The 26,507-nt window shown below is 37.5% G+C and overlaps 1 protein-coding gene across 4 annotated transcripts in view; it reads right to left on the bottom strand.

Annotated features, from left to right (window-relative positions):
- Nucleotides 1-26,507, bottom strand: part of Gk (glycerol kinase) — an 80,791-nt gene that overhangs the window by 11,095 nt on the left and 43,189 nt on the right. For all 4 annotated transcript variants that reach the window (XR_016533869.1, XM_090326680.1, XM_090326682.1 and 1 more), the window contains 6 exons: nucleotides 24,728-24,763; nucleotides 24,027-24,094; nucleotides 15,614-15,656; nucleotides 15,090-15,170; nucleotides 1,585-1,663; nucleotides 140-236 (listed from right to left, as the gene is read on the bottom strand). Coding sequence is in view for 3 of the 4 variants with exons in the window: in XM_090326680.1 (XP_090182806.1) it covers nucleotides 140-236; nucleotides 1,585-1,663; nucleotides 15,090-15,170; nucleotides 15,614-15,656; nucleotides 24,027-24,094; nucleotides 24,728-24,763 (404 nt within the window). In the remaining variant the exon portion in view is untranslated. The remainder of the gene's footprint in view (nucleotides 1-139; nucleotides 237-1,584; nucleotides 1,664-15,089; nucleotides 15,171-15,613; nucleotides 15,657-24,026; nucleotides 24,095-24,727; nucleotides 24,764-26,507) is intronic.

Raw genomic sequence — 26,507 nt, 5'->3', positions numbered from 1 at the left:
TAACATCTAAGAATCAAATCAGTATATTTAGCATATTTACCCCTTGAAGCACTTATAAACTTTTTGTATTGGGGACATTCAGAATCCCTCTACCTATTTTGAAAAATTCCATAAATTAATTTTAATTATACATACTTACCCTCGTGCACTGGGTTCCCAGTAAGGTGCATATAATCCCGAAAATGCTGGGACAAAGTAGCAGCCATAAGAAGTACCAACTTCCTTAGCAAGTTTTTCTAATAGCAGAAGAAATAATAATAATGAAATCACACCAATATCTTAATTATAACTCATTCCCAAATTGGTACTATAAAATGTTCTTAATTTCAGTGATATACTAATAAACAACAAGGAAGTTTCCTCTACATTGAACATCCATAAAACAAAACCAAACTCAAAAAAAATCAAGATAGTGCAATCATTTCCTTATGCTATTTTAGCTTATTTCTATTATTTCTCTTTCTTTCTGTCTTTTTTTTTTTTTTGGTCAGTCGTGTTTGTCAGTCATGGGGCTTGAGCTCTGGGCCTGGGCCCTGTTTCTGAGTTCTTTAGCTTAAGGATAGTGCTCTACCACTTGTGCCACAGTGCCACAGAGCCACTTATTTCCATTATTTTGAAGGTTGTAGACTAAGATATGAAATGTTCTTGTGTGTATGTATGCTGGATTAGAAATGTATTTCTTACTGGTTTATTTTCAGGAGAAGTTAAATAAGTAGATGAAAGAATGAACAGGAGGGTTCAAATTAATTATCCATAGAGTGAATATAGTCAAATTAATATTTAACAGGCTACGAATATGGCTGAGTGGTAGAGTGCTTACCTAGTATGCATGAAGCCCCTGGTTTGAGTCCTCAGTACCACATAAACAGAAAAAGCCAGAAGGGGCACTGTGGCTCAAGTGGTAGAGGAAAAGAAACTCAGGGACAGTGCATAGGTCCTGAGTTCAAGCTGCAGGATGTGCCAAAAATTAATACTTAAATTTTAGGTATCATAGTTTTTAATGTTCCCTCTAATTTTAAAGCTACTTCTCATCAGATAAATGTAATATATAGATTCAGGCAATCTCTTGTGCTCAGTTTTGCACTTGGCTTATTTCTATGCCCTGTTTTTCCAATGTATTAATAACCCTCACTACTTATGCCAATCCACTGTGCAATAAATCGCCATAAAACAGTGGTGTGTGTGCGCGTGTGTATGTGTGTGAGTGTGTTGGTCCTGAGTTTTGAACTCAGGGCTTGGGCACTGTCCCTGAAGTTTTGTGTGTAAGGCTAGTGTTCTACCACATGCGCCACAGTGCCATTTCCAACTTTTTAAAAGAATGTTGGAGATAAGAGTTTCACAGAATTTGTGCCCGGACTGGCTTTGAACTGTGGTGCTTAGATCTTAGCCTCCTCTGTAGCTAGGATTATAGGTGTGAGCCACTACCACCAGTCTCACAAAATAGTTTTTATGTGCAAGTCAAACATACAACAAGTGTCCATATAACTTATAGCTCATATTTTTAGCATATCACAAGCATTTCCAGATTGTAGAGATAAGAATCTCCATTGTTCAGATTTTCTAGTCCATTGTTACAACACTCACCAATTTCTTCTGAGCTCTTAATGATTCCAAGATTGTCTCTTAGCCAGCGAATGACAGCACCAGCTATAGCTACAGAACCCTAAAGAAAAAAGAATTCGAGGTGGAATATTGTTACCATTGCAGAGTCTGTCACATGATACTATGACATTCAAAACCTTTAAAAACTGGGGTGCCTATACATTTGCTAAATTATGGCTTCTAACATAAACACAGTTTTACCTAGGTCACCTATAAAGGTTTCTACAGGCTAGGTGTTGTTAGTTCACGACTGTATTCAGGAGGCTGAGATCTAAGGATGATGATTCAAAGCCAGTTTTGCAGAAAAGTCCCAGAGTCTGTTATCAGAAAACTGGAAGTGAAGCTATGGCTCAAAGTGGTAGAGAGCTAGCCTTGAGTAAAAGAGCTCAAGGACAGCACATAGGCCCAAAGTTCAAGCCTGAGAACTGGTTAAAAAAAAGGAAAAAAGTTTTCATGGGATGAATATAAAAATTGAGTCTTCAGTATATCCTTGGATAGATCCCTTTAGGAGGATATCTATCTTTTGAGGATATTTTATCTTTTGCTAAGCTATTGAGATAAAATACCATTCAACATACATTTCTGTCTTACCCATGTATTAGAAAGGCCTTTAAGTCCATTTTCCATATCTAGTAACATAGTAAAGAAGCAAAAAATGCCTAAGTAATTATTCTTTAAATCACAAAGGAATTGATTGTAGAGAGTAGTTGAGGCAATAAGGTCGAACTATATATAATTCAGAGTCAGATGAAGTAGATTTTGAATCCTAGTTCTGGTACTTAATTGCTATTTGACCTCAGGCAAATTACTTGAGCTTTTTTTTTTATTTCTTTACCTATCAAATGATTAGCCTAACTAAACTACAATATTAATCTAAACAAATTATTGTGAGGCTCAGTATGATAATAAGTATAGAGTTCATATGAATGTAAATATTAACATCATCATCATTAACATCAATATCATCATCATCATTATATTAGCTAGTCCTGGGGCTTAAAATCAGGGACTGGGAACTGTCCATGAGTTTTTTGGCTCAAGACTAGCACTTTACCATTTGAACCATAAGGTAAGGTGCATTTCTGCAAAAGCAGCAGGACTAGAATCCTAAAATGATAGATTAAAAGTGTCTATTTACTTGTCATCAGTTAAAATTATCACAAATTACCACAAATTATATCCTAAATATAAGGATCCAATACTTGAATGTGACATCTACAAATCTGAATCAGCTTTAGTACAGCTGTGTTCTCAGGAACACACAAGGGAAGTAAGAAGGTACAATAAAGAATAACATAGCAGGATATGAGAAAACTAATTTTAAAGAAGATATGTATGGAAAGTAAAAGGCTAAGAAATCAGCTTTGTAGAAGACTTGATTAAAAAATAATCAAGTAAATTGAGCACTAGTGGCTCACGGCTGTAATCCTAGCTACTCAGGAGGTTGAGACCTCAGATCACAGTTCAAAGTCAACCTGGGCACGAAGGTCCATGAGACTTTTATGTCCATTTAACCATCAGAAAACCCTGACCAGCAAGCAAACAAACAAAGAAACAAATAAGTAGAAGTGATATAATATCAGAACAGGCAAATGGATTCTTCTTCTAATGTTCCTTGACAAGAATGCCACTGCCACAACAGTTGTGTCATTGCCACAAATACTTACATCTATAAAGAATTTCAGTAGAATCATGTCTTAAAAGGCAGTTGAAGTTAACACTGCTGAGTGTGGGGAAGAATTATGAAAGACAAAGACTATCTTTACATTGCTTTAAAGCATCCATTAGGCTTAGTAAACATCGTTTCTGACATGTATAGTATGATACTGCACATGTCAATAGGCCTAATTAATACTACGTAGAATTTGTGTGTATTAGAGTAAAATGCAAAGTTTAACTCCATAAGTATTTTTGTACCAAATCCGGGGCTTCCTGCATGGGCTGGCTTTGAACCGTAATCATCAGATCTCAGCCTCTTGATTAGCTAGGATTACAGGTGTCAGCCTTCTACGCCTATCCCTGAGCTCCTCAGCTCAAGGCCACATCCTACCTTTGAGCCAAGCCCGCCCCGCTTCCCATTTTCTAGAGGTTAATTGGACATAAGAGTCTCAGGTCCTTTTGTGCCAGAGCTGGCTTTGAACCTTGATCCTCAGATCTCAGCTTCTTGAGTAGCTAGGATTACAGGCATGAGCCACAGCGCGTGCACCAGGGTTCATCATAGCATTTTTTTGTGAGAATAGGTTATCACTGTAAAGCCCAGGTTGGCTTTGAAGTTGAGATTCTACTACCTCATCCTCCTATGTACTGGGATTAGTGTATCTCAGCTTTCCGTAGCATTTTTTTTTTGTGGTAGAGATAAAGGGAGCACAGTTATTAAGTGAGGGCAGCATTAGAAACATTTAAAAAGATAGAAATGGTATGACCTAGGATTTGGTATTGTATACAATTTTAGCTTGCTAGAAAAGTGAGGTAAACAAGACAGAAAGCCTCCATCATAGTTCCTAATCATACTAAGGGCTTCTGAAAGCTCTGACTCACAGAACAGTACTCAGAAAAAGAAGAGGAACAAGGAAAAGGAAAAGGAAAAGCACAGCCCCAGGAAGATACTGTACTATTAACAAGTGACAGCAGAAAGGCAGAGCCACTAACCGCTCAGTTTTGCTGCCATCTTCTTCATAGGGAAAAACAATTTCCAATTACAAACTGTAGGATAAGTTTAAGCAGCTTAATATGGGCTTAAAGGTAAGGAAGAGATTAAGGATTATTTGCCCTGGGTCCTTCTGACAGATAATAGAACTGAGAATTCAGAAATGTGAAAATTTCAAGCCTAGAATAATCTTTCCATGGGATGGAGGGAAGCAGTTAGGGGAGAAAAGGAATTCTTCAGTGATGAAAAGGATATAGTTATTTACATCAAAAGAGACGGTAAGTTCATACTTCAAAAATACTGTGTCTTTAACAAATACAATAACAAGCAAAATATTAAGGGGAAAGAAAACTCAAGTACCACATGTTGACTTAAAGACAATAATATTTATGAGGACAGACATGGGTATGCATAACAGGCAGAATGACTGAAGCTACAGGCATAATAGTTTTGGATTTGTTTTTCTAAGTGTCGTGGAGCAGTGGTCAGGAATAAGTTTCTCCAGAGGAAAGGCATTCAAATTGCCATGTGCACACAGGGAATAATTTTTTTAAGATATCAAAGTAAAAGAAGGACTATTTGGGCTTGAAGTGTGTTTTAGTGGTAGTTTGCCTAGCATGCACGAAACTTTGGTTTTGATTCCTTAGTACCACATAAACAACAGAAAAGGCTAGAAGTGGCACTGTGACTCAAATGGGAGACGTTGAGTTCAAGCCCCACCCAGGAGTGCCAAAAAAAAGAAGAAGAAGATGGACGATTTGGAAAGGAAAAAAAAAAAGACTAGCTGAAGGAAGGAGAGAGGGAGAGGGAGAAGGAGAGGGAGAGGGCCATAGAATAGAAATGGGTTCAATATTTGAAGTCAGGGGCTAGGTGGCGCTCTCCCACTTGTGAATGGATGTGGAAAAACTTGTCATACATGCTACTATGGGTTAAGGGACGCTAAAGCTAGAAGTGAACATTTCAAAATATAAGACCAAATCTACAGTGAGAAATCAGTCAATAAAACTTAGCATATGGTCAGTGTATGAGAAGTAGTACACCTACTACCCGGCAAGTGTAACTGTAACCCCTCTATACATTACCCCGACAATAAAAAATACATAAATAAAAATTGTTCAAGAGGGGGAAAATACTTAGCACATGAAATAGAATTAATTTCAGCTTGACAAAGACTTTAAAATAAATATTGTGAAAGTATATTCAGAAAGATAGTCAGAAGCATGATTTTCATTAAATTATAAACAAAAAATAGCTAAGCATCATCCTAGCACTCGGGAGGTTGAAGTAGAAAGATTTCGAGTTTGAGGCCAGTCTGGCTACATAGCAAGATCCTATCATAGAACAAACATGGAATTATGAATCAAAAGAGAAATAACCAAATTATGTAGATGTGAGAATAACCCAATAAAACCCTTTCAATGAAAATTTTAAAGATAACAAAAAATATAGTTGGGTGATGATGGCTCATACCTGTAATCCTAGCTACTCAAGAGACTGAGATCTGAGGATCTCAGTCAAAGACAGCCAGGTGGGTAATTCTGAGGTACTTTTATCTCCAATTTAAAAAGGTTAGAAGTAGAGCTGTGGTCCAAGTGGTAGAGCCTTTGCTTTCAGCAAAAAATCTCAGGGGAAGTATCTAGGTCCTGAGTTCAAGCCCCAGGACAGGGACCAAACATATTTAATTATAATAGGTAGATCTGGGGCTAGTTGCTCATACCTATAATCCTAGAGGCTGAGTTCTACAAGTTCATAGTTCACAACCAGATCAGGCAGAATAGTCTGTGAGAGTTCATCACCATTAACCAGCAAAAAGCAAAGCTAGGGATATGGTTCAAGAGATAAGAGTACTAGCTGTGAGCAAGGAAAATGAGAAAGGGATGAGAAAGTAGCTTAGCAGTATAGTGCTTGCCTGGCATGCATGAATCCCTGGGTTCCATTCCTCAGTACCAAATACACAGAAAAAGATGGAAGTAGAGGTATGGCTCAAGTGGTAGAGTACTAGCCTTGAACAAAAGTAGCTCAGGGACCGTGCCCAGACCTTGAGTTGAAGCCCCAGGCCTGGCAAAAAAAAAAAGAAGGAAAAGAAAAAGGAAGTTGAACAAGTATGAGGCCTTGTCTTCAAGCCCCAGTACTAGAAAACAATAATATAATAGGTGTGTCTATCTTAGACACAGATGAGTAATTAGTATTCCCATATGCTGTGGTTGGATAAAGATATCTACACTTACTGTGAAACAGTCATCTGCATAATCTAATTAAAGTGAAGATGCACACAAACCATAGCCTAGAAATTCTACTCCTACATAAAGGTGTACATAGACATAGCAAAGGACATAGACAAAATAGTCCATAGCAGCAATTTTCATGATAGCCAAATGCCAAAAATAACTCCACTATCATCAATAGTTGAATACACACTAAAATGTGGCAATGTGAATAAAAGAAGAAACAGATCTAGATAACAACATTGAAAAATCTCAAGCTGGGTGAAAGAAAGAAGCTGACCCAAGAAGAAATACCTGCTAAGTGCTGATGCCTCACAAATGTAATCCTAGCTACTCTGATGGTTGAGATCTGAGGACCACAGTTTAAAGTCATGCAAGGCAGAAAAGTTCATGAGACTCTTTAACCAGTAAAAATCTAGAAATTAAGGTATGACTCAAATGGTAGAGTATCAACCTTCAAATGAGGGCACAAAGCCCTGAGTTCAAACTATAGTACCAGCACAAAAAAAGAAGGGGGTGGGTAAAGGAAATGGGGACAAAAACATAAGAAGGCATATCAATGTGTGAGAAGTAATGCACCTAGTATCTAGTGAATGTCACTGTAATCCCTCTACATTACCTTGATAATAAAAAATAAAATGACAAAAAAACACAAAAAAGCACATGACTCAGATATGCATACATATGTGTTTTTTTCTCTCTCCTCTCTTGGATTTTAAATATATAATCTGTTATGATTGTATATAAGCAATTTATTATGTAGAAACAATGTTTTGGTGAAGTACTGGAACTATAAATAAAAAAGGAAGAGGGATAATTAGTCAGGGGAGCAAGAAGAGACTGTGGATAAAATTTAGGGGTTCTAAAAGCAGCTGCACAGTGATATTTGATGCAATACGTGTCCTGATACATGTCCTATAGTTCAGAGCAGAAAAAAAGGATTTAATGGGTTTTTGTTTATTTTAAAGAAAGAATTTTGGAATGGAAGGTAAATACTGAAAAACTCACCAGGACTGCAGCACAGAGAAACAGAGATTAAAAAAAAATTGAAAAGGGCAGTTAAGAGACATGGAGGATGGGCTCAAATGTTCCATTATTCATCCAATAGCAATTCCAGAAGAGGGTGGAGGTAATGGTAGAGGAGCAATATTGAAGAGATAATTGCTGAGAATTTTCCAGATCTGAAGACAAACTTGGATCCCAGTACCTAACAGGATAAACAAAAATAAATCCAAACCCAGATACATTATAGTAAAATGATAGAGCATCAATGACAGAGATAAAGACCCTAGTTATATCAGATAACCTACAAAGGAATCACATTTAGACTGATAGCAAAGGTCTCATTAACACAAAAATGGCCAGAGAAGGCTAGGCCTCGGGGTGCATACCTGTAATTTCAGCACAGGGTAAACAGAGCTAGAAAAAGTAAGAATTGGAATTGGCGTCCTGCCTGGACAACACAGCAAGTTTCAAGCCAATCTGTGCTATAGCAAGACTTTGTCTCAAAAACTATCTAGGAAAATATTATATAGGAAAAACAATTAGTATTACACAAGGATTTCATTCCAAGGGCAAATTTTTTTTTTAAAAAAAAACTAAAACAAACAAGCCAGATGCCCTAGTGCAGATGAATGGATACAGAAAATATGGTATATATACACAATGGAATTCTACATAGCCAACAGACAAGATAAAATAATGGCATTCGCAGGAGAGTGGATGAATCTAGAGCGAATCATGTTGAGTGAGACAAGTCAAGACCTAAGGAACAAAAGACACATGGTATCCTTAATATGTGGCTATTAAGTCCAAAGAGTATAAGAGCGAGGGTACAATAACTGCATACCCAAAGCTATGGACATGGTAATGGAAATATAAACATAACTATATAGACATAAAAACCTATGACTCTATAGACATAATGTTTTATTTCTTAAATTAATATGTTTCTATGACATACAAACCCTTAGCCTAATTTTGATTAAGTTCTAAATACTAAGTCCCAGTGATTGTAAATAGAGATTCCCTCCTTGAACACTTGTTTGTTAAACTTGTCATTTAAAATATGATGTAAAAATCAACATTAATAAATTCTTAACAAAACAAAAAACTAAAATGATTAGGTTTAACTGTTCTGTATTAAAACTAAAAGAGCTAGAAAAAGATGGCTCTCAACAAGAAAATGATGTGAATGGGAATATAAAACACATGGGATTAAAGAAATGAGACTAGGATTGATGGTACATATCTGCAATCCTAGTACTTACCAGACTGAGGCAGGAAGATCTGAAGTTTGAGACCAGCCTAGCCTACATACCAATTCTGTCTCGAAAGAAATGAAAAGACACAGAAATGATTCTGTGTCTAAAAATGAATTGAGGGCTTGAGGCATGGCTCCAACTTGGTGATATTACAATAACCTAGCAAGTATGAGGCCATTAGAGCAAATCCCTAATACAGCTCCCCTACATAAAAAAGACAAAAAAGAAATATACTGAATCTAGAAAAGAGAAGATACAAGATCATACCAGTCCTGGGGCTTGAACTCAGGGACTGGGCAATGTCCTTGAACACTTTTTGCTCAAGGCTAGCACTCTGCCTCTTGAGCCACAGCGCCACTTTTGTTTTTTTCTATGTATGTGGTACCAAGGAAACAAACCCAGGACTTCATGCATGCTAGGTGGGCACTCTAGCACTAGGCTACACTCCTGGCCATGATTTACTTTTGACTGCAAAAAATACTATTTATTATATGTTGAAGGAAAAAAAAGTAGAAACAAAAACATACAAAGTAACATGGCTGCTGGTAGAATTGTTAGAGGTACAGTGAAGTCCTCATGGCTGGGAGATTAGAAATATTAAACATGCAACGGGGTACTGGTGGCTCATCCCAGTAATCTTAGCTATTCAGGAGGCTGAGATCTGAGAATTGCTAAAGTCAATGAGACCCTTATCTCCAATTAACCACCAGAAAACCAGAAATGGTGCTGTGGCTCAAAGTTGTAGAGCACTCGCTTTGAGATGAAGAGCTCAGGGACAGTGCTCAGGCCAAGAGTTCAAAGCCCTACAACTGACCAAAAACAAAAGAAAGAAACAAAATATTAAACATACTAGCAGAACACTAGCTTATATCTGTAATCATAACTCCTATGAAGATGGGGACAGGGAGATGAATGCTTCAAGGCAAGCTCAGGAAAGAAGACAGAGATTTCATCTCAAATAGTAAAGCAGGGTATAGTATAAAACACTTATCATCCCAGATACATGGCAGGTGTACATGGCAAGATCAGAGTCCAGGTCAGCTGAACAAACATATAAGACATTCTCTGAATTAATAACTACAGCAAAAAGTAGTGGGAGTGTGGCCAAAGAAGTAAGAGTGCTTGTCTAACAATGTACAAGGTACAATGCAAATAAAGAAAATTTCAAAAAATTTTAAAAATAAAGAAAATTAAACACTTATTAGAAAACTATCTAGTTAGGCTGTGGGCATGGTTCAAGTGGTATAAAGATTATCTAGTAAGCATAAAACATAGCCAGGCACTGGTCACTCATGCCTATGATAATAACAACTCAAGAGGCTAAGAGCTGAGGATCATGGTTCAAAGCCCATGAGACACTTATCTACAGCTAACAACCAAAATGCCAGAAGTGGAGCAGTAGCTCAGGTGGCATAGTGCCAGCCTTGAGCACAAAAGCTCAGGAACAGCATCCATGCCCTGAGTTCTAGTCTAGTACTGGCAAACCAAACACACAAAAACCCCATAAAACTTAACAAAGAAATGTGTGGGGCTGGGAGTTTGGCCTAGTGGAAGAATACTTGCCTAACAGGCACGAAGACCATGGTTGGATTCCCACATACTTAGAACTCAAGTTATAGAGCTCTAGCCTTGAGAAAATCTAAGGACAGTGCTCAGGCCCTGAGCCCAAGCCCAGGACTGGCAAAAAATGTGCAAAAGAAAGAAATCTATCAAACTGAAAAAAATAGTATTATAACATGCTACTCTGAAACCAGAAGGAGAATGAAAAAGGATAGAAAGACTAAAGAAGATTGTTTTAGAATTTAAAGACAATATAAGGTAAAATTTTTACATCAGACTTTCAGTACAACAATCTTTCAAGTAAATGGTATAAAATCAAATATATACATTGTAAGCACTTATTTTTAAAAAAGGAATTAATATAAATTTACTAAAATAAAGGTTTTGTCAATCTAGCACTTATTCGTCATCTTCCTTTCTAACTTGGTTTAAATTTCTTAAAATATCTTTTTAAGTATAATTTTATTATTATTTTAATGTGGTACTTAGGAATCAAACTCAGGGCCTCATGCTTGATGGGAAAGCACCTAGCCACTAAGCCACATTCTCAGCCCCTTAAAATAGTGGATGTTTGTTACTTCCAACAATAACAGCAACAAAAAAATCCTTACAAAGAAAATTTCTACTTATGACTATTCATGTATTAATGTGTGTATGTGTGCTTGTGTGGGGGGTGGGGTTTATTCCACTAAGTTAGCACTGAAGACATATGTGGGAAGCAGTTAAACAACATAGATTCAAAGGATGGAAAATAAGACATCCACATTTTAAAGCAAGGCAATAGAATGAAAGAGTAGCCATAGCATCAAGGCTGTGATACTGACAACCCCGATTTCTGTATTGTACCTGCTACTTACAGGCTGGTGAGTTACCTTTATGAAATGACTGATCTTACTTCTCTAATTTCACACTGCTTGTGTGTGTAAAATAAGAAGCGTGATTATGTACATTGTCATACCACCTAAAAATCTTATGAATCTACAATGATAAAAGAAATTGAAACCAATAAGTATATGCTTATTAACATCATCAAATGAGAGGTAACTGGCAGCATATCAGAGGCAAGGAGCTAAAAAGATTTCAAACTATTTTCTAAACTAAACCACTAGCTTGAAATTATACAGGAAGAAATAAAAATTCGAATTACATTAGCAAAGTCTTATATCTGGATACACAGCCCAGCAAACTTGGCCTGACAGTGATTCATAGGCAAAAGGGCAAGATATTTTAGCATATGCTCCTGGAGCCAATGGTACGAAGGGGCAAATGAGACTAAATTAATGAATGCTCACGCTAGAGTTGTACAAGCAGTGATTATGTTAAGAGGAACACAAGTCACATCATTGAGGACAAATTAGACTATTTAGAGAATATCATATTCTGTTTCTGAAGAGATGAATGTATTGAATGTATCTAACAAAGGAAATTCAAAACTGCCTAGGATCTAGAAAGCATGCGAACAAGATTAGGGCAGGGGCTGGAAATGTGCCTTAGTGGTAGAGTGCTTGCCAAGTGTTCATGAACCTCTGGATTCTATTCCGCAGTACCACATAACCAAAAAAAGCCAGAAGTGGCACTGTGGATCAAGTGGAAGAGTACTAGTCTTGAGCAAAAGAAGCTCAGGGACAGTGTCCTGGCCCTGAGTTCCAGCCTCAGGACTGGCAAAAAAATAAACAAACAACAGCAAAAATTAAGGCAGTAGGGAAGTTTTTCACAGAAGAGGAATCCCCAGACAAACTGATGGCTTCCCCTTACTATTTGAATACTGAGTCCATGGCTCACGTGTTATTAAGAAATATGTTGCAGAGCTAGAGGGATAGCTCAAGTGATAGAGTACTTGCTCATCCTTTGCAAGGCCCTGAGTTTCATATCCAGCCACACTTACATATACAAATATTAGCTGAGTTCAGTAAGTGGAAATTAAGAAAACATTTTGGCAAGCATAGTGGTACCAACCTATAATCCCAACCCTCAAGAAACTGAAGCAGGAAGATCATGAATTCAAGGCCAACCTATTCTCCATAGCAAGTTCAAGGCTAGCCTGTGCTATATATTGACACTATATTCAACAAAGAACAACAAGCAGAGGCAGAAGTTTTAAGTTCTATCTTCAAACAGAAAACTGAAGGCTATCAGTAAAGAAGACAAGATATAGTTTTCATACAAGGCAAAAAGTGAAGATATGGTGACCTCTCTCCCTGGAGTTTTTCCAGGTCTAAGGCCTCTATTGTCTTCCATGTGAGGAAAAGACAGAGCTTCTTACTACCACAACTACTACAACTACTACTACAACTACTATTACTAGTACTACAATAACTACAATAACTACTACTACTACTACAACTACAACTACAACTACAACTACCACGACTAATATTGTTACTGCTACTGCCATAGTAGAGAGGGCTACTATATTGTTTTGCTTAGCCTTTCTGTGCTACTACTGCTGCCAGGACTACTAGTATTGGTAACATTAAGTGCCTATTCTATGTGCCTAGTGCTACAGTGGGGAGTTTAACAGGATCCACAGAGAGAAAAAGAGGGCAAAGTTATATAAAATGTTGGTTTCTGCGAAATGTTAATAGCTTTACAGCATAAAACAAGTGTTTCACGAAATAAAAGGACCTGGAGGTGAGATGCAGTGTTAACGGAGAAAAACTAGAAAAACTGAAAAATAAAAGTCCTAAAATTACTATTCTTCCTTCTCTGGTCAAACACCTGAAACCAGAAATCTAAATTTTGTCCTGGGAAATGAGCCTTACTTAGTAAGTTTCAGATCAGGTGTATACTTGCTCATCACAAGTAGTCATTTCAACATATATATATATATATATACATATATCTTTTTATTTTTATTTATTTATTTATTTATTTTGGGTTGATTGCAGGGCTTGAACTCAGTGCCTTTGCCTATCCCTTAGCATTTGTGCTCAAGGCTAGTGCTCTACCACTTGAGCCACAGCACCAGTAGTGATTTCAAGCCTAATAGTATAGAAATGTTTTAAAGATATAACTAGTAGAAACAAGAGTACTTGCCTTGCATGTATGAAGCCCTGGGTCTCATAAAATGCTGCAAGTGGCACTGTGGCTCAAGAGGTAGATCACTAGCCTTGAGCAAAAAGAAACCCAGCGACAGTTCCTGGGCCTTGAGTTCAAGCCCCATGACTGGCAAGAAAGAAAGAAAGAAAGAAAGAAAGAAAGAAAGAAAGAAAGAAAGAAAGAAAGAAAGAAAGAAAGAAAGAAAGAAAGAAAGAAAGAAAGAAAGAAAGAAAGAAAGAAAGAAAGAAATGTATCTGTGAATTTGGGAGGGTGAGCAAATTAAGTGAGAATGAAGGAAGGGAGTGACAATGATGAAGATGCATTGTACCCATAACCTGACTTATGGAACTGAAACCTGTTTTGTTTTTTCTTTTTTTGTCATCCTGGGACTTAAACTCTGGGCCTGGGCATTGTCCCTGAGTTCTTCAGCTCAAGGCTACTGCCCTACCCCTTGAGCCACAGCCCCACTTCTGCTTTTATGGTGATTAATTGGAGATAAGAGTCCCAAGGGCTTTTCAGTGCCCAGGCTGGCTTTGAACAGCAATCCTCAGATCTTACCTTCCTGAGTAGCTACCGTGCCTGACTTGAAACTTCTTTGTACAGCTACATTAACAATAATAATAACAACAATAATCAAATGTATTTAAAGAGTGTCTAATTCCCATTTCTTAAATGGGGAACAGGAAATGTGCCTTCCTTTTTTTCTTCCTGTACTTTATTTTGTTATAATAAAATAAGTCCCTCCTAAAACTTATTTTAAAAAGAAACGTATTTGAATCATGTTAAGTGAGACAAGTCAAGACCTAAGGAACAAAAGGCACATGGTATCCTTAATATGTGGCTATTAACTCCAAAGAATACAAGAGTGAGGACTCAATATCTGCATACCCAGTGCTATGGACATGGTAATGGAAATATAAACACAACTCTATAGACATAAAAACCTATGACTCTATAGACATAATGTTTTCTTTTATAAATAAATGTTTCTATGACATACAAACCCTTAGCCTAATTTTGATTAAGTTCTAAATACTAAGTCCCAGTGATTGTAAATAGAGATTCCCTTCTTGAACACTCGTTTATTAAACCTGTCATTTAAAATATGATGTAAAAATCAACGTTAATAAAGAAAAAAAAGAAATGTATTTGATTTCAGTAAAATAATACTGCTTAGTTGGACTTTATATATGAACATTTCGAATGCCTGTCATACAAGCTTACCATATCTGGTAGACTTAGGCTCACATATACCTACCATACATAATTTTACAAACAAGTTCGAAACAATAACTCCAGTGATTAATGAGGCCATTGCTTTCTTTCCCACATTAAAATGTTACATAAAATTGTTTTACTGGGGAGACAACTGAAGAAAGTTTTTAGCCTTTTTGTGCCCTTTCTGTTCTCTTTGGAACACTGGGGTATTTTCGTTAAAGAAATATTACAGAAAAGGCCAATCCCTTCATTAAACTTTCGGGATAAAAAACTGTAGATTGTAGAGTTACTTAATATTCCTAAGGCGACACATTCATTGGCAAAGTAGCTGAGAAGACATTACCATCAAGGTCTCCTGGGAATTCTGACCCCTTTAGCTCAGTCCCAGGTATTTTCTACTGTATCGATAACCAAGAAAAATGGATTTTATTTTGAGTTTTACATAGTAAAATTTATCAGAAAAGGTTATGTAAGAAAACACTAATTTTCATTAATGCTGAATGTCTGAGTAATCGCTTGTCCAAAAGAACTTACTTCCAATGCATAATAAACTGGTTTGTCCCTGCCAAGTTTGTAAGCCACAGTGGTCAGAAGGCCGTGCTCAGAAAATACACACTGTAGGAAACAGAAAATGATATCAGTGTGGAGAAAATTAAGAGAGCCTTTGACTATTTATAGCTTAAAAACTTACACAAAATAACTCAATAAATGTAACACTAATCATTATTTAAAATACATCTCAGTCAAAATTGTTAATATTACAAACTCGAGCTATACAAAAAAAATCTAAGTTACATTTTCATTAAGAATCTGAAAAGGCCATAATGTAGATTCTCCACCAATGCTAAAAGTACACATAAAATTCAAAGGCATAAAATAAGTCATTTTGTAATTACTGGAATTTCATAATTTTCAACACTTTTATTAAGCTCCAACTTAAGTGATAACAAAGATTAAGTGAAATCTTAAGACTTGAAAAATCATTTAATTATATACAAGCATTATTTCTATGACATTAAAGGCTTTCAATCGTCTAATTTATATGAAACAAAGCTAACCTTATGGCCTGTGTTACATAACAAGAAACATCCTGTTCCATACCTATAGGGAGAGGAAAGAATGAAAGAAACATGACAATGTTATTTAAAGCAAATAATGAGGCCGTAATACTACATATGATCTAAAGTAACATTTAGTAAAAATAAGTCATTATATTGAAAGCTAACAAACATCACATGCTGTGTATGTAAAAATATTTCAAAGATCAGATAGAAGAAAATATACTTAGGACAATCTTTTTCTGTTGTTAATTGTCTCTTTATGCTGGAAATTGATCCCAAGGCTTTGTGCAGGTAAAGCCAAAGCTCAACCACTGAGCTTTTTTGGCAGAAGTAGAGTTTGACCAAGAGCCCTGCATTTGTCTGGCTGGCAGTTGACCACTTGGGCCAGGTCTCCATTTTGGATTTTTGCTGGTTATTTTAGAGATAAAAGTCTTATAGACTTTTCTGCCTAGCAATCTTCGGATGCCAGTCCCCTATATAGTTTGGATTACAGTGGTCCAGCTAGAGAGCAATCTTAACAGAGAAAAACGCATCTATTGTAGTAAACATTTAGTTAGTGATAGCCCAGGATTATTTATAGAATACCACTGAATTATAACAATTATGTCACAGTTATGTAACTACCAATCCATATGAAATAAAAGTATCATAACTAGCAGCCATTCACCAGTGTGGATGTATGACAACTTAGCTCCATGATGAATATGGTCATAGACTGAAAAATATTTTCAGGCAGGGTAAGAGTGTACCTAGAAAGCCTGAGAAAAGTGGCATAAAAGAAAGGCTATTAAGCCAGATACAGGTAGCTCAGGCCTGTAACCTTAGCTAATCTGGATCCTGTGACCTGGAGGATCCCAGGTTGAAACCATCCTAGGCAGAAAAGTCTTCCAGATTCCATCTCAAATTAAGTAGCAAAATGCTAGAGCAGAGATGTGGCTCAAATTGTAGAGTGCCAACTGTGAACAAGAGAGCCAAGTGAGAGTACTAAGCCCTTAATTCAAGCCTTAGCATCAGCACAAAAGACACAGAACAGCTATTTAGGCCTAGCTGTCTTATACCCTCCTCTGGATAGGGTGGTGGGATAGCAGAGCCAGAATGTAATATATTTGATATGGAAGAACTGAATTTACTTTGTGGCAGTCTTATCTCTATACGTTTTGGACTCTGCCACAAATCTGGCACTTGCTCATTAATGGATAGTTTTGGCATATGGCAGGGAGACAAGTGCCCATAAATGATAGCAATAAGGCTCATAGAAACACATTTTTAAACTGAGTGGTAATAACAAGGTGGCTACAGTTATGGCTGACTATGTTAGAGTTTGAGCTTTCCTCCACACACGCCTTACTATCTAATTATGCTGGTGACATTCCAATGGGAGGGAGATGGGACAGTGCTCAGTTTAAGAGATGGCAAGAAAGGGGCTGGGAGAGTCGTCTAGTGGTAGAGTGCTTGCCTAGCATGCATGAAGTCCTGGGTTCGATTCCTCAATATAACATACACAGAAAAAGCTGGAAGTGGTGCTATGGCTCAAGTGGTAGAGCACTAGCCTTGAGCAAAAAGTGTCCAAAGACAGTGCCCAGGCCATGAGGTCAAGCCCCAGCATTGGCAAGAGAGAGGGGAGGGGAGAGGGGGAGGGACAGAAGAGGGGAGGGGGGGACAAGAAGGATCCCAGCAAGAAGTCATTATCGGTATATAAATCATATCAGCTGCATTTTTGTGGTACAACAAATATGAAGCAGAGGTGATTTTTGAATAAACATTTTCATTAAGCACTATTATTATAAATAAATATTAGTTGAAGATATTCCATCACTTCCCACCAAAATAGATTTTTGGCTTGTTGTATGAACACGTGCCATGCTCAGGGAGCACATGACTAATAAATATCTAAGCTTGGAAAGACACTTGTCAGGGGAGTAATGGGAATAAATGAGACTGACCAAAGGGTGGATCTGATCAAGGTACATTGAATGCATAAATGGACATTTTAAAAATCAAACATCTTTGTGTAGCTAACTGATGCTAATAAAAATGTGGGGGGATTCCAAATATTCTTAACCTAAAACAAAGACATTTCCTTTTATTTATGCCAGTACGGGGGCTTGAAATTGGGGCCTGTGTGCTGTCCCTGCGCAATTTTTGCTCAAGGTTGAGTTACAGCTCCATGTCCTACTCTTTGTGATTAATTGGAAATAAGGGTCTCAGAGTTTTTCTGCCAGGACTGCCTTTGAACTTCAACCCTCAGATCTCAGCCTCCTGAGTAGCTAGAATTAGAGGCATGAGCCAACGTTACCTAGCATAAAAAGACACTTGTCAAATGATACTAAGTACAGGTAGTGAAACAAAATACACTACATCACACCACCATCACTACCAAGTTGTATATTTCTAGTTTATCTTCTTTTAATAAATGTTTAAATGAAGGTTACTTATTTCATGCTTTTTATGGAAGAAATCTGTACCATTTTAGTAACTACACTTAAACGCTATGTTCAAGAATGAAAGCACAAAAGTGATGAGAAGATTCAAGGAACTAAAGAAAAGTGAATGTATAGGTAGTAACTAATGAATGTTCTTAAAATAAAAAATAGACTTGCTCCTCATATTTAGAGCACAGCTATTGAAGCAGTATATAGGCAATCATATTCATATTGTATTACTGTCTTTCGAGCTATATGAACCTCTGCCATATCTTTTTATGTGGTCTGCGATAATCTTCAGCCATTGACTATGTTCAAAATTTCCAGAAATATATCTGGCTTTGGTAAATTTGGAAAAAGTAATAGCTAGGGCCAGGGGACATAGCTCAAGTGACAGAATGCCTGCTTAGCAAGTATCATGACCAGAGTTCAAATAAAAAAAGGAAGGATGTTTCCTATGCTTCATAACTCTGAGCTTAGAACTGAGTAGCCTAGATAGGTATGCTAAAAAGGTGGATGGGGGTAGGGCGTATCCTGGGACTGGAGAGTCAGCCTGGGTACAACTGGGCAGAAAAGAATTCATTATACCCAGTAATTGCCCCTGTGGAAATGAAATAGCTACCTTATGTTCCTTTCTTCCTGAAAAATAAAATGTTGAGATTAAATGGCCAAATAATCCATGTTCATTCTAGAAAGATTAGAAAATACAGCCAAATTAAAAAAGAAAGATTAAAACCATTCATAACCAGTTCCCATAGCTGAAAAAAAATGAGCTGTCCACTAAATTCTGAAATGCTTGTCATTTTCTTCCTGCTAACTCAATGCTCAATCCCAATCTTTCCAACCTATTAAGGATTCATTCTACTCATCACTTAGCATTCCATTTTTTCCTAAAACATTGTATCTGTTCTCTGCCTAGCCACCAAAGAAATATTCTCTGGCCTTACAATAACTTAAAAACAAGTTTACGTTGGATTGTAGTTCTGAGACAACACTTGCCTAGCAGGTTCAAGACCTCAAATTTGAATTCCAGCACTGAAAACCAAAGTACAACATTTTCAAAAGGTTTCATGATTCTGTGAATCTCACAAATTACATACTTCTCCCACCATTCATTCCTGGATGGCTTCATTCTGCAAACCATATTCCATTTGTTATTCTTATTTTGTACATAGTTACATTTTGTGGCCATTATATTTTGGCTTCTTTCTTGAGCATTCTATTATAACTTCATTTTTAGAAGGTAACAAATGAAAACCCATGCTTCTCAAGCTTTCCACAAAACTAAGACTGCATTGTACATTTCGGTATTCTCTCTCCTGGTGCCTCATATTTGTCTTGAACATCTTCTCTCCCTATATCTTTCTTCTTGGTCATGTAATCTACTCCGATTTTTAATCTGCTCTTATTTTAGGGGAAATTTAAAAAATCTTAACTATTACACTAAACTCAGTTCACATTTCCAAGTGTGTGTGGTACCTATCAGTACCACAAACAAGGTCCAAATTCCTCTGCTTGCACTTGTTCTTTACTTTGGGTAAGTCTACTTGCTGTGTCCTAGGACTTAAAACTCCATTAACTACATCTTCTTCCTTTCCCTTTTATAATGCAACACATGCTCATTAATACCTTCCTTTTCTGTTCCCATTCTCTAGGTACATATCCATATTCTGGGATGCTATAGTGGCTTGTCCTATGGTTGCTTGGCCTCTAATCTCCTCACTTTGATCCAGAACTTTCTTACTAGTAACTGACAGTTTCATTCACCTCTGAACTCATACACTTTCAGAAATTTTCCATGTCTATCAGGAAAACAATTATTTGGCTTGGAACTTAGGGCTTTTCAGGGTTGTTTTAAATATAAAATACTACCCCAATTGGTTTCACGTTTAGAATGCTTGATATCCTGCTAGTGGCACTGTTTTCAGGAGGTTGTAGAAATTTTGGCAGGTAGAATCTAGCTGAAAGATGTAGTTTAGAGACAGGGAAGTAAAGACTAGAGGCATGTCTTTAAAAGTGTATAGTACAGAGCTGGGAATTTGGCCTAGTGGTAGAGCTTTTGCCTAGCATGCATGAAAACCTGGGATTGATTCCTCAGTACCACATACATAGAAAAGCCGGAAGTGATGCTGTGGCTCAAGTGGCAGAGTGCTAGCCTTGAGGAATAAGCGAAGGACAGTGCTCAGGCCCTGAGTTCAAGTCCCACGACTGGCAAAAATAGTATACACTGCATCACCATTCCCCTCCTATCTCTCTGCTTCCTGTCTACTATGGTGGGAATAGCTCAACAAACATTCCCTCCTACAAAATGTTCTGCCCAAGCATCTAAGGCCAAGCAAGAGCCGGCTGAAACCAGAAGCTAAAATAAGTCCTCCTCCAACTTGACCCACTCCCCACAGCAAAGTATTTTTATTTTACTAAGTAATTATTACAATGATAAGGTTTATACTTCATCCTTCCATACCTTAATGTTCACTATGTTCTTCAAACTAAGCCTTCAGTTTCCCTATTTGTAACTTTGTTCAATGTCTTCTGAAGTCATCAATGCTGTTCAGTTTTCAAAGCATCTCACTCTGTGTGTGTGTGTGTGTGTGTGTGTGTGTGTGTGTGTGTGGTTGTGTGTGTCGGGAGGTGGTACTGAAGATCCCCAAGGCTTCACGATGCTAGCAAACAATTTACCACTTAGTACTACTTAGTTACTTCTCTAGCCCACTAATATAATCCTGTGGTATTTTTTTAATTTCCTAACTTTCAAACCATAAACACTACTTCAGAGTTTCTTAGCACATAAGATTCCCAATTAACTGCATATTTGTGTTTTCTCAGGGAGAGAAATGTGAAATCAAGATCTTATAATTGGCTATTTTCTCCTCCAACCTGCAATAACCACAGAAATATTCAAACCAGCACTTCTAACTTCTTTTTTTAAAAAACTTTGATTCAACTTTATTTCATTGTAAATTTAGTGAAAACATCATATCTGTCCTGGAATTGCTGAATATTGTGCCAGAAACACACAGAATCTACACCCTGGCTTTGTTATCTACAAAGAAAGAGTTGATTAAGGCCAAGAGGAAGACCCTGTAGTTTGCCCTGCTCTGGCAAAACAAAACATTCAAACCACTGCCTGGAATCAGGAATCACTGAGGTTTGTATATTCATCAAAGACCTGTGAAATGCAAGATTTGTGATTCCCACCATAGCCTTGGTATCTGCCATACTGCACAGTCCTGGAGCATTTAAAAAAAATTATTTTAATGCATTGAGGGGCTACACTTATATTCACCAGATAGAAGGTGTATTATTTCTCATACACGGATACCCCTTCTCAAGTAGCACCTCTAATTTCTCTTACTCATTTAAGGACTTGGCTGATAATGGTCAAAGGGAAGATCACACACTCATTCACACACAGAGAGAGAGAGAGACAGAAACAGAGACAGAGACAGAGACAGAGGCTGGCAAATGGTTTTGCTAGTCCTGGGGCTTGAAATAAGGGTCTGGGCACTGTCTATGAGTGTATTTTGCTCAAGGCTAGCACTCTACCACTTCAGCCACAATGCCACTTTCGTTTTTTTCTGTATATGTGGTACTGAGGAATCGAACCCAGGGTTTCATGTGCACTCTACCACTAGGCCATACTCCCGAATCAAGTGCTGGCAATTTTATTGGATCCTATCATGTTGTATAAACTGGATGAGGCACTTGAAAAAAGAGATAGCATCTGATTTACTAGCATTAGTGTTCCTGGCAGAGAAGGAAGAGAAAAAAAACTATTTTTTTTCTGCCTCCTGATTCAGTTGCCTGGAATCAGGATTCAAAGAACATGTTTTCATACTCATGCTGACTCAAGTGTATTTTAATCATAAGAACCTAAGGTTACTATAACCTGTAAACAGTTTTCATTCCCCCTCCCTGCCACAAACTTATATGTAAATAATGCCATACTCCTACACAAATAAGGACTGCTGAACAATAAGAATATTTTAGAATGTTTAGACATTCCATTATACTTGTCAAATCTGATGAGTTAGGAAATCTTCATGAGAAGAACCATCAAGTATACAGTTTCTTATCTGCTCTATGGAAAGATTATCTATACAGGCCTATTAAAACACAGACGTTAAGAGCCATGGTGAAGGAATGTAAAGGGCAAGGGGTACAAATACCACATCTAGTATATGCTTAATTTGCTATTTGAATATAGAACAATGAAGCCTGTGCCAAGAAGACAGAGGGATATAAGATGGACAGAGAATAATCACATTCCACACTTACTAGCTTCATGACATTAAATAAATTAACTGTCCTCTTTAAAAATCAGTTTCTTAATTATTCCTATAGCATAGGAACTGTGCTCCCATATATTAGGATTTATATGGATTAAATGATATAAGAAATTTAAAGCATGAAACATTTTATATAAAACAATAGCCATTGTGTGAGTATATGTTACAATTTTCAGCTTTGAGGGTGTGTTTATTTTCTTTAACTCATGAAACTGGCAGGCATTTTATTGTTCAAAAGATTACCTCCAAATAGTATAGCTGACGTTGTAACAGAAAGATGACAAAAACCAGAGCCAATGGGTTCTAGCTCTGCCTTTGACTCAGAGCTAAGAATTTAAAAAACCACTTAAACTCTCTGAGCATTTGTATCCTCATCTTAAGGCAGGATTCATTGTCTTACTACTCTTAGAGGGTTCATTCCAGACCCTACATGGGTAGCAAGGAGATAATGAGATGTCAAATCTCTAATTCATTCTTTCTTTCTGCTTCTTGTTAGAGGATCAATCTCAGATAACGAGGAGAAAGCACAACACCAGGAAAAACTCTACAAAGATATGACTTCATGTGTAGTGATTTTAAAAGAAAACTTGGGCAAGAATTTTATTTTGGGGAGGAGGAGGTCCTGGGGCTTGAAGTCAGGGCCTGGGCACTGTCGTTGAGTTTCTTTGTGCTCAAGGCTCGTGCTCTACCACTTGAGCCATGGTAGCATTTTCTGAATAGTTTATTGGAGATGAGTCTTACGGACTTCTCTGCCTGGGCTGGCTTCAAACTACAATCCTCAGCTCTTAGTCTTCTGACTGAGCTACTGGTGCCAGTCTGAAAATTATACTTTATATTGTGGTCCTTCTTCATCTATTCTCAACTTTCTCTCTTCCCCCACCAATCTCACTCACCTCAAAAAAAGAGCAAGAATAAGAATAGGGTCTTGTGGGGGGAAAAAGCAAGGAGGTCGAACATGCCTGACCTCAAGAGGCTGAAGCAGAAAGATTGTAAGTTCAAGATCAGTTTGGGCTACACAGTAGCTCCTTCCCTTCAAAAAGGGGAAGAATACTCTGAACTGAAATTTATTTCCTAGGATTAAAAAAGGTAATAGATTTTTAATAAGATCAGGTCTATACAAATCAAAATATTGTATGGTATAGCATATTTTATTTGAAGGAACTTTTAATTCAAAATGAATGTACCAATATATTCTAGTGATTAAGCTATTGATTTTTTGCCAGTCCTAGGACTTGAACTCTGAGCCTGGGTACTGTCCTTGAACTTTCTCAAGGCTAGTGCTTTACCATTTGAGCCACATCACCACTTTCAGCTTTTTCTGTGTATGTGGTACCAAGGAATTGAACCCGGGGCTTCATGCAGGCTAATCAAGCACTCTACATTCCTAGCCCCAGTGAAATTCAAGAAGCTTTTCTCCTTCAAAACACCAATGGGAAAGTAAACATAAAACAACAGTGTGGGGGCTGGGAGTTTGGCCTAGTGGTAGAGTGCTTACCTAGCATGCACGAAGACCCGGATTCAATTTCTCGGTACCACATACATAGAAAAAAGAAACTGGAAGTGGTGCTCAAGTGGTAGGGCTCTAGCATTGAGAAAGTCCGAGGACAGTGCTCAGGCCCTGACTCAAGCCCAGGACCGGCAAGTAAATAAATAAAATAAAACAAAAGAGTATTTCTGAAGTGTGCATCTTGAACTCACGTGTTTTTGGCTTGTCCATCCTGGAAGCACATTTGTCCTACCAAAGCAGCCGACTGGTCTCCCAAACACTGAAAGTATAAATGACAGAAAAAAATTAAGGTACTATAACTAATTTCCTTTTTTGGAAGAGTCAGAAGAGTGTCATTTATAAGGAGTGGAGTGTTTTTATTTCTTCTCTTTCCTTCATTTGGCCATTTCTCTCATTTGCATGAGAAGGGAGAATCAAAATTAATTTGTTGAAAGATATTCAATGGCCTACCTGTGTCACATACAAATAAAAATTGGATGTGGGGGGGGCACTGGTGGCTTACATCCGTAATCCTAGCTACTCAGGAGACTGAGATCTGATTGTTGGGGCTCAAAGCCACCCTGGGCATGAAAGTCCATGATACTCTCTAATCCAATTAACCACCAGAAAACCAGAAGTGGCACTGTGACTCAAAGTGGTAGAGCACTAGCCTTGAGCTGAAGAACTCAGGGACAGCACCCAGGTCCTGAGTTCAAGTCCCATAACTGACCAAGATGAAAATAAATATATAAGAAATAAAATAAGAACTGGACAATTTTGCTGATCTTACTTCTTTCTCCTTGGTTTAAGAAGGGACATACTGTCTCTCATAGAAGAGGAAAGTCACAACATTACAGGGTGGGAGTGGTGCGAGTGGGGAACTGACAAGAAGGTATTTAGTGATTAAACTTACCCCAGATATTGGCACACCTTCCAAGGCCCCAGCTTTCTAATAAAATTTAAAAAAATAATTATAAATAGTCTCAAATATTTGGCCCTACAAATATAACTGCAATAGGAATAAACATGAAGAGCCATGTGCCAGAGGATGTGGGCAGACAAGACAAAGCAAGTGTTTTAACTTTATGAGTGGCACAGAGGCAACATACTAGATATATTTCTACAATGATAAGACGAGACGTGACACTGGAAAATGAACATAAAACATTGGTCTAAGAACCAGAAGACATGAGCTCTACTCCTGGTTAGTTAGTGCTAGGCCACAAGCAGGCTGCTGAAATTTCTCTAGACTTCAGTTTACTTATTTATAAAATGAATACCTGGCTATGTGATCACTGAAGCCCATTAATGCTTTGTTATTACTGCTGTTATTATGAGATGTCTAACATGTCCTTTACAATAGCTGTCAAATGAGCAGGGAACTTCATTGTTTTTGAGAAAGCTGTATTTTATCAACTCTTCTTTCTACTTAAACTGTACTTAAGTAAGAAAGAAGAGTGTTCAGTTATTAGCTTTTTTTTCTCATAGTAAACCACTCTTCAAATTTAGGCAGGCAACAGTTAATTGATGTCATGAATAATGCTGTTTTATTTGGATCAATGTAGCCAACATTCTATAAAGAAAAATGAGATTTAAGTGAATTATGTTTGGGAGTTATCACTTAGGAAAAATAAAAACATAATAGGGCTGGGAGACGTATCTCAGTGGTACAGCTATTGCACAGCATGTGAGAGGATCTGGGTTTGTTCCGGGAGTTTGGCCTAGTGGTAGAGTGCTTGCCTAGCATGCACGAAGACCCGGGTTTGATTCCTTGGTACCACATACATAGCAAAAAGCCAGAAGTGGTGCTGAGGCTCAGGTGGTAGAGTGCTAGCCTTGAGAAAGTCCAAGGACAGTGCTGAAGCCCTGAGCCCAAGCCCAGGATTGGCAAAAAAATGCAAAGCTACTTTTACTGATATCAGAGGATTAGGAGGAAATAATAAAAAGTGATCCCTTAAGTAAAGGTGATATACCAGAAAGAGTACCAACTAAAGGCTTTAGAATGACTCCTTTACCTATCATTCATGAGCAAATCGTCCTGGGAGCTTTAGCATCCTAGCTAACAAAGCGAAAATAACAGAATCTTCTTTATGATGCTAAGGAACTAATAGCATATATGTGAAAAACACAAAACTTAAAAAAATCCCCCTAGATAGCCAAAATTCTTTCTTTATTTATGTTTTTCCCAGTCTTGGGGCTGAACTCAGGGCCTGGGCACTGTCCTTGAGCTTTCTCAAGGCTAGTGGTCTACCAGTTGAGCCACAGTACCATTTCTGTTTTTTGTTTTTCTTTCTGTGTATGTGGTACCCAGGAATCAAACCCAGGTCTTCATCCATGCTAGGAAAGCACTCTACCACTAGTCCACTCTCCCAGACCCTTATTTTATTTAAGAACTGCTGTATTTCAAGTTATTTTCTTTTCTCAGCACTAGGGATCTACGCAGGGCTTTGTAAAAAATAGTACGTAAGTTCTCTATCACTAAACCACACCCACAGCCCAAGACCTGCTGATATTATATACTACAGAGCTTCATCAAAAACCTAAACCCAGATTTCAAGCAAGGGCTAAATTACCTAAATGATTGAAAGTGAAACAATAAGTAACCTAGAGGCTTTGTCTTGGCATATGTAAATTCTATAAAGCCAGACTCAAAGGAACTTAGGCTCAATGGTTTCCCTCATTCGTCATAATCA

The sequence above is a fragment of the Megascapheus bottae genome, chromosome X, assembly GCF_031878675.1.
Source record: "Megascapheus bottae isolate mThoBot1 chromosome X, mThoBot2.hap1, whole genome shotgun sequence".
NCBI classification, from domain to species: Eukaryota; Metazoa; Chordata; class Mammalia; order Rodentia; family Geomyidae; genus Megascapheus; species Megascapheus bottae.
This window is presented reverse-complemented; position numbering and strand designations above follow the sequence as displayed.